At 47.0% G+C, this 9,334-nt stretch overlaps 1 protein-coding gene across 1 annotated transcript; it reads left to right on the top strand.

Annotated features, from left to right (window-relative positions):
* Nucleotides 1-5,519: 5,519 nt before the first annotated feature.
* LOC119348666 (exocyst complex component EXO70B1-like) lies at nt 5,520-8,229 on the top strand. The gene has a single exon (XM_037616636.1). The coding sequence runs from the start codon at nt 5,916-5,918 to the stop codon at nt 7,875-7,877; it is 1,962 nt and encodes a 653-aa protein (XP_037472533.1). The 5' UTR covers nt 5,520-5,915; the 3' UTR covers nt 7,878-8,229.
* Nucleotides 8,230-9,334: the final 1,105 nt, after the last annotated feature.

The following is a 9,334-nucleotide window of genomic DNA, read 5'->3' as shown; positions in this document are numbered from 1 at the left end:
CTCAATTCATCACAACAAGATAGAGAGGGAAAACACCATATGATCCAGCTATATTAACAAAGCCCGCGATACATCAAGATCGTGCCATCTCAAGAACACGAGAGAAAGAGAGAGATTAAACACATAGCTACTGGTACAAACCCTCAACCCCGAGGCTGGACTACTCCCTCCTCATCATGGAGACCATAGGGATGATGAAGATGGCCTCCGGTGATGATCTCCCCCTCCGGCAGGGTGCCAGAACGGGCTCCTGATTGGTTTTTCATGGCTATAGAGGCTTGAGGTGGCGGAACTTCTGATCTAGGGTTATCTTCGGGGTTTTTGGAATATTTGGGAATTTATAGGGCGAAGAGGCGGTGCGGGAGGCCACCGAGGTGGGCACAACTCGTCAGGGCACGCTTGGGCCCCCAGGCGCTCCCAGGTGGGTTGTGCCCCCCTTGTGGCACCCCTCTGGTACTTCTTTGGCCCATGTTGTTGCTTCTGGTCCACAAAAACTGTCCAAAAAGCTTCGCTGCGTTTGGACTCCGTTTGGTACTGATATTCTGCAAGGTATAAAACAAGCAAAAATAGCAATTGGCACTGGGCACTATGTCAATAGGTTAGTCCCAAAAAGTGATATGAAGTTGCTTTAAAATGATTGTAAAACATCCAAGAATGATAATATCTCAACATGGAACAATAAAAAATTATAGATACGTTGGAGATGTATCATGCTAGTTTTTTGTGTGGAAGATCATATGTTCAAATTGTCAATTATATATTATACTCCTCCGATCTTGAAAATGAATATGATTTGTGAGTAGTTCCGTTTGTTCTAGAGGACATGTGAGAACTCTTGTTATAAGTAATCATGTGAAGTTGGTACTCATTTAATATTTTGATGATGTGTATGTAGCTCTTCCTCTAGTGGTATCATGTGAACGTCAACTACATAACACATTAACATGCTTGGGCCTAGGGGAAGGAATTATTGATTAGTAAGTGGATGATGGGTTGCAAGAGGGACAAAATCTTAAACCCTAGTTTATGTGTTATTTCGTAAGAGGCTGATTTGGATCGATATGTTGCATGCTATGGTTAGATTTATCTTAATTCTTCTTTCATAGTTATGGATGCTTGCGACAGGGGGTAATCATAAATGTGTTGTTTGTTCAAGTAAGAACATCACCCTAGCACCGGTCCACCCACATAACAACTTATCAAAGTAGTGAACATGAATCAACTAAAACATGATGAAGTTAACTAGAAGATATTCCCATGTGTCCTTAAGAATGTTTTGCTTAATACAAGAAGTACTTCCTGCTTTGCAATATAAGGATTGGTCCACCTTGCTGCACCTTGTTACATTGGTTACTTGTTATTTGCTATTAATTGTCTCGCTATCAAACTATTTGTTACTGTCACTTTTCAGCACTTGCAGAGAATACCTTGCTGAAACTGCTTATAAATTCCTTCTTCTCCTCGTTGGGTTCAACACTCTTACTTATCAAAAAGACTACGATTGATCCCCTATACTTGTGGGTCATCAGTACCATACACATACCAATTTGTATATCACATTACAAAGACTTATAGGCCCGAAATATGAAAGTTTTGATGGGTTAGTAACTTTGGAACAAGAACTATTGAAGTATCATTTACTCCCTCGGGCATCAGACCCATCCTAAAGAATTCCTTAACCACCTTGACGACATTATCTTTCAAATATCCTAGTTGTGCTGAAAAATCTAGCAGGAAAGCCATCGGGTCTAGGGGCCTTTAGAGGTTCAGTCTGGAAAAGTGCATCTGAGATCTCTTCATCAAAAAACCCACCACGTAACTTTTCATTATCCTTGAAAGAAACAACAACATGAAAAAGACCCAAAATTTCAGAAGCGTCAAGACTTGGGTTGGCTGAGGAAACTTCCTTAAAGTAGGACGTAGCCATATTACTCAAAACAAAAATATCTAAGTGCATGAGTGGGTCTTGTTAATCTCTCTCTTGATGTTGCCAGTTTTTTATTACTCCACTACCTTAGGGAATACATAGTGTTGCGCAAGGCCTCGGTCACGTTGCCTAGGTTATCCATAACACTACAAGCAGCCCATGATTTTTTGATCACCTACGGTAGGCTTGCATTCCGCTCCCAAAAAAATTCCTACTGTCGAGACCGAGCGAAGGGACATGATCATCCGTTGTACCTCTTACTAGCAAAGGTACATGGTCGGATGCACGAACTTTGGTTGAATAGATTTGCATTTGTACCTAAAAAAATTCAACCTAAAATGTTCGCCCCGGCTAACTTTGGGTCCGCCACTGACTACTTCATCTAGGGGATGCTCACAACAACATAGGCATATATGCCTATGTGCTCCCTATGGTGGTATTGAAGTGCATGAAAGCATCTGTCTCATGGTTGGTGCACCATATTTCATAATGTTCCTATTTAAGCACAAAAAGATAGACATAATAGGATCATAGTTCACAAAGAAGCAGCCATGCATCCTTAACTCCGAGAAAGCAGTAGAGCCCAACTGTTGCTATGTTCATAGTAGCATACACCACAAACATACATGCATTGCATTTAAATGGAATCATTGTTCCCCTGTTGTTGAAGCACACACATCATAGGACTTGGAAGCATCAGTCACATGTTTCTACACCACGAAATAATAACATGATGGTTGGTTGGATGCCGATTCTTCTCCATCCTTGAGGGCGTCCATGACATGATGACAGAAATAGTCTATTTTTCAACATTTTATATTTTTGCCATTGGCATGGAATACCCCACCGAAATTGCTAGAGAATATAAGGGTGCCTTGTTTTGGGGCAAATCTGACACATGCTATCATAGTAAAAAAATCTACGTCTAAAATGAGGTCACAACAATTAGCATTTTTGCATATTCCGAAGCAGTGAATGTGAAAGACAATTGTCATTTTTTTGACATGTAACCACATGACTGGTTCATTCTATTAGTGTGAGGCACTGACAATTATCAGAGGAAAAAATTGTGCCACTGTCAACATCATACTCACACACACGAAAATTTTATTCCACTAGCACATAAGCAAATTCTCACTGCTGGCGCCATGGAGCTTCAGTGCTTCCTCTGCATTTCTGCTTGCTATTTCATCAAACACCGACTTACTTTTATGTGAGACGGCATGCTTCGTACTCTAGTGCACATAACAACCCATGTATGAACTCTCCTTCGAAGCAAAATGTTTACTCGATTCATCTTCAACTTAGTCTTATACAAGTAGCCTCAAAAGTTTAAGTTTGAATCTCGAGAAGTTTATAAATTTGTTGTGTCTCTCGAACACAAACTCTACCCCCAAGCATCCATCCGTAGTCCACTGCCCCAACCTCTGCACCAATCACGCCCCTCCTCCACGCCACACCGTCATTTTCACCTTCGTGACTTTTCTCCTCTCAAACACATTGCACATCTTGTCGCGCATGCCACGCCCGTGGCTTTCGCCTTTCTCAAGGCCACGTCGGTTTCACCATCCACTCATACCTCTGGCTTAACTCATTCGACTATTTGCTGCAAGTTACCCATCGTACACGAGCACTGCCACCACTCGAGCGTGACCTCATCCGTCTCGTGCCTACTACAAACTAGTAAAGACGACAGCTAGTCCATGTGCTACCGTTATCTACCACAAGCAACATGATCACACGCGACCACACAATCGACACTCTACAAGGTGTCGGTCCTTAGGGAGACCAACTATGAAACACCACATGCCTACCAATTACGGTTAACACTCCTTTCGTTCAGATAGAGGAAACTATATGTGGCTTGTACCAAATATTGAATTACCAGTTTCTATTCAATACATTCTCGTTTCTACTTTGTTGTTGATGATGCAACTTGAGATGATGAATGCAAGTTCTTTGTCATGACGTGGTGCTCTAGAGAAGCTACACTGCAAACTTCACTCAGTGAGATCAAATCACATACATATGTACTAGTACTTCATTCAAGGGGATGCTCACAACAATATAGGCATATATGCCCATGTGTTCAACAATGGTATTGAAGTGCATTAAATTATCCGTCTCATGGTGGTTGCTCCATATCTCGTAAAGTTCCTATTTAAGCATGAGAAGACAGACCCAATATGATCATAGTTCACAAAGAAGCAGCCATGCATCCTTAAGGCCGAGAAAGAAGTAGAGCTCAACCGTTGCTAGGTTTGTAGTAGTATACACCACATACATATATGCATTGCCTTTAATTAGAACCGTTGTTGTAGTGTTGTTAAAACACAAACATCATAGGACTTGGAAGCATCGGGATTTAGGACAATGTTGTCATAGGTTTCTTCATCAGGTAACAACAACATGACTGCTAGTTGGATGCATATTTTTGTCCATCTTGAAAATATTCTAGTTTTCAAGATTCTAGATTTCTGTCATAATCATGGAACACCTCAGTGGAGTTGCTAGAGGAGATAAAAGTTCCTTTGTTTTGGACAAGGCTGACATACGTAACCACAACAAGGCAATCCCTTGCATCTACATTGATGTCACAACAATTAGCTTGTTTACATTTTAGATGTGTCAGATTTTCAAGCAGTGAATGTGAAACACAACTGTGACAATGACCAAATCAATCTGTTGGTGCCAGACATAAACAATTACGCCACTGTCAACAACATACTTGTGCACACAACGTCACATCATTGAGATTCTGTTCCCAACTCCGTGGTGCGCCGCCGCTTTCTTGGCATTTTTCGCCGGCTATTTCATCAAACATTGTCTTACTTTTCTCCGAGAGATGACGTGCCTCGTACTCTCATGCACTTAACAACCCATCCAGCAACTCTCCTTCGAAGCAAAACGAGAAATCCTGTGAAAAACACGATCACCTGCCAGTGGAAGGCTTTCTGCGTTCAGTCAATCTACGCCAGAGTGAATCGGTCCCTAAGGAACCCCTGAAAGGGCTGCCGTCCGATGGGTACACGAAAGTGACGAAGTTGCTTTGACTACTGAACCATGCCTAGATCGTCGGAGCGAATTGGATGATCGGACCGAGGGCTGCCCCATCTTCCCCTCGCTCTCCTTTCCTTAATATTCACCGTCGAATCATCAAAGCCGTCAACTAATTCAGAGGGGCTCGGCTGGCCCGGTCGCCCTACGCTACTGGCGCTTCCAAAGGCGAAGCTCTCGTCTTTGGCGACCAGCAAACGGAGGGCTAAAACCTGTAGTTTTGAAGCAAGGGATGAGCGCGAAAGCCGTTGCGCTTCCGTACACGTGCGTTTACTCGATTGATCTTCAACCTTGTCTTTGTACAAGTCGCCTCAAAGTTTAAGTTTGAATCTCGAGAAACGTAATACATTTGCCGTGTCTCTCCAACACAAACTCTGCCCCCAAGCGTCCATGGTCCATCCTCCGTAGTACACCGGCCCGACCGCCGCGTCAATCACGCCCCTCCTCCACGCCACGCCGTCATTTCCACCTTGGTGACTTTTCTCCCCGTCGACCACTTTGCACATCCTGTCGCGCATGCCACGGCGGGGCCCCTGCCTTTCGCCTCCCTCGAGGCCATGCCGTTTTCACCATCCACTCACCCGGTCACCCCTCTCCCTGAGCTCATCTGACCGTCCGCCGCGAGTTACCCGTCCCACGCGAGCACTGCCACCCACCACCCGAGCCGAGCGCGGCCGCTTCCATCCCGCGCCCACTACCAGTAAAGACGACGGCCAGTAGTCCACGCGCTGTCGTCCTCCGCCACAAGCTACCGCGTGGGAAAGGAAGGGAAGTCATCGCCTCACCCGCCGCAGTCCACAACCACCACCACCCGAAGCCGCGTGCGAAGAGCTGGAAACCTCGTCCAGATCGGAGCCAGCCGCAGACCGCCCGTGAGAACGCCGGTTTCGCGCCAACGACCTGCCCACCCACCCACGGACGGGCGCCGGCGATGGCGGAGGACGGCGAGGAGAAGCTGCTCGCCACGGTCCAGCACATCGTGCAGACGCTCGGCAGCAGCGACACCATGACGGAGGACATCCTCAAGGTCTTCTCCAACTACGACGGCCGCCTCTCGCTCGACAAGATCTACGCCGCGCGCGGCGCCGTGGCCGCCGCGGCGGGCGGCGGCGGGGGAGGAGGCGGAGGGGAGCGCTCGATGCCGGCGTCGCCGCCGCTGCCCCCGCCGCCCGCGGCCGCCGTGCCGGGCTCCTCCGCGAGGCCGCCCGTCACGTCCATGGAGCGGACCGTGCGCACGCTCGACCGCCAGATCTCGCAGTTCGTCACCATGGACAGGCTGATCTGGTCCGACTCGGGCGACGCCGACGCCTTCCTCGAGGCCGTCGACGACCTCATCGGCACCGTGCAGGAGCTGGACGCCGCAGGGACCAACCGCATGCTGCTCGACCGCGCCGACGAGCTGCTCAGCCGGTGCATGGCGCGGCTGGAGGATGAGTTCCGGGCCCTAATCGAGCGCCCCGACGACGCGGCCCCCTCGGCGCCCGGCGGGTTCGCGTCCGACGGCAGCGACGACGAGGAGTTCTACGGCGGCGCCGACGGCTACGGCGACGAGCCCATCCCGATCGCCAAGCCCGTCACCGACTACGACGTCGTCATCGACGCGCTCTCGCCGGGCTCGATTGCCAACGTGCACCAGATCTCGCGCCGGATGGTGGACGCCGGCTTCGGCCGGGAGTGCGCCGAGGCCTATGCCGCCGCGCGCCGGGGCTTCGTCGACGAGAGCGTTGCGCGTCTCGGCGTCCGACCGCGCACCGCCGAAGAGGTCCACGCCTCCCCCTGGGAGGAGCTGGAGTTCGACATCGCCCGCTGGATCCCAGCCTTCAACATGGTCTTCCGCATTCTGATTCCCAGCGAGCGCCGCCTATGCGACCGTGTCTTCGACGGTCTCGCCCCCTTCGGCGACCTCGCCTTTATTGCTGCTGTGCGCACTCAGGCGCTGCAGCTCATATCATTCGGCGACGCCATTTCTTCCTCCAGCCGCTCGCCGGAGCGCCTCTTCCGTGTGGTGGACATGTATGAGGCTGTGCGGGACATCCTCCCGGACCTTGACCCTGTGTTCTCCGACCCTTACTCCGCGGCACTCCGCGCAGAGGTCTCTGCAGTGTGCAACACCCTTGGTTCCTCAATCAAAGGTATATTCATGGAATTGGAAAATCTCATCCGCCGGGACCCTGCCCGGGTTGCCACACCTGGTGGTGGTATACACCCCATCACTCGGTATGTCATGAACTATCTCCGTGCTGCATGCGGTTCGCGACAGACATTGGAAGAGGTGATGGAAGGCGACCTTGGTGCTGGTGGTAGAGCTTCTGCTGCCGTGGACCCTGACCGCCCCACGTCTTCACTTGCTGTGCACATCGCATGGATCATGGACGTTCTGCACAAGAATTTGGATACAAAATCTAAGATTTACCGAGATCCGTCACTGGCTTGCATCTTCTTGATGAACAATGGCAAGTACATTATCCAGAAAGTGAATGACAGCGAGCTAGGTGTTCTACTCGGCGATGACTGGATCAAGCAGTTGTCAACTAGAGTGCGTCGCTGGAGCATGGATTATCAGCGTTCAACATGGGGCAAGGTTACAACTGTGCTGCAGATTGGTGGTTCAGGCGTTGGTGCACTCCCAACCAAGGCAATGCTGCAGAAATTGCGGATGTTTAATACCTACTTTGAGGAGATCTACGCAGTACAATCAGAATGGGTGGTAGCCGATGATCAGTTGCGAATGGACGTTAGGGCAGCAGTGGAGGATTCAGTGATGCCAGCATATGCGGCTTTGATTGCCAGGTTAAAATCAGCTCCTGAAACCGGGCGTGACTTGTACATCAAGTACACCCCAGAAGATGTCGAAGCACATATCCAGCACTTGTTTGAAGGAGCAGCAAAGTGATCAGTACCTTGTGGTTCCGGTGATAATCTATTTTTCTCTGAGATTTGTTAAGTTGCTGGCAGGGATCTTGTTGAATATCTGTTCCTCAGTAATGGTGATATTCTTACCTCAACCTTGTAGTGTTGTATCATTTGTATTTTGTCCTCCATGAAGAAATTGTGGGGTTTGACAAATGGTGTACATGATTGTGATTGTAGGTGTGTGTATGTCAACTAGTAAGGTGATTATTTTGTAACAAAGTTAGGGCCCCATTTTGGTTTCAACAACTCCCTCAATTTATCCTCGTGGCTGTTTTATGGGTGAATTCCAATGTTTATTATAAAACTTCATGTGCTCTAACATTTCCAAAGAATTGCTCTGTTATGATTTTGTGGAAGGCCCTGTTATAATTTTGTGGAAGGTCTAATTCTGTGATTGCCAAAAATCTGTCCAAATTATGAAATCCATGGCAGACCTAAACATGCCATTATCACTTCATAATTGTAACGCTATCAACAAAGAGATGCAGATAAAGTGGTGAATTGTTTCCGTGCCAGGTGAGTCTTCAAAGATATGCTTCATCATATAACCTAGAAACTTAAACAAGGTGTTCTGCATATTTGACAAATTTTTGTCGTTGTTTAGAATGTGGACTGGTTGCATCTTCTAGTAGTTATTCTGCAGGAATGAGTAGTCTAGTCTCAGGATGTTGGACTTTGTTTGTTTCACTTTACAGATTTTCGTTTGTGTCTGAAATATTAAGCTGTGGTTGTTTTTTCATTGAATTGTTGATACTTCTGTAAGCTGGTATCACTGTAGTCCACTAGTGTTGATAAGGGTCCATTTTGTGTATGTCAACTAGTAAGGTGATTATTTTGTAACAAAATTAGGGTCCCATTTTGGTTCCAACTACTCCAGTTTAACCCCGTAATGGTTTTATGTGTGAATTTCAATGTTTATTTAAAGCTTCATGAGCTCAAACATTTCAAAAGTATTGCTCTATTATGATTTGTGGAAGGTCTAATTTTGTGATTGTGGAAAATCTGTCCAGATCATGAAATCCATGGCAGACCTAAACATGCCATTACCACTTTATCACTGTAGCGTTATCAACAAAGAGATGCAGATAAAGTGGTGAATTGTTTTCGTGCCAGGTGAGTCACCTAGAAACCCAAATAAGGTGTTCTGCATAGTTGAGAAATCTCTGCCGTTGTTGTTTACATTGTGGAATCGTTGCATCTTCTAGCAAGTGTTCTGAGAAATGTGTAGTATCTGGGGTGTTGGACTTTGTGTGTTTTACTTTACAGGTTTTTGTTTTATATCTTAAATATCAAGCAGTAGATGTTTTGTTCATTGAATGGTTGATACTCACAATCTTATATTGTGGAACGGAGGTGGTACTTTTGTAAGGTAGCATCCCCAGCGCTCCATTTATATTTTGCTTTTGTTCTAAGATTCATATTAATAACTACTAAATG

Source organism: Triticum dicoccoides, chromosome 1B (assembly GCF_002162155.2).
Source record: "Triticum dicoccoides isolate Atlit2015 ecotype Zavitan chromosome 1B, WEW_v2.0, whole genome shotgun sequence".
In the NCBI taxonomy this organism is placed as follows: Eukaryota; Viridiplantae; Streptophyta; class Magnoliopsida; order Poales; family Poaceae; genus Triticum; species Triticum dicoccoides.
This window is presented reverse-complemented; position numbering and strand designations above follow the sequence as displayed.

Coding starts and splice junctions, on each gene's coding strand:
- LOC119348666 (XM_037616636.1), top strand. CDS start 5,916: ATGGCGGAGGACGGCGAGGAGAAGCTGCTCGCCACGGTCCAGCACATC.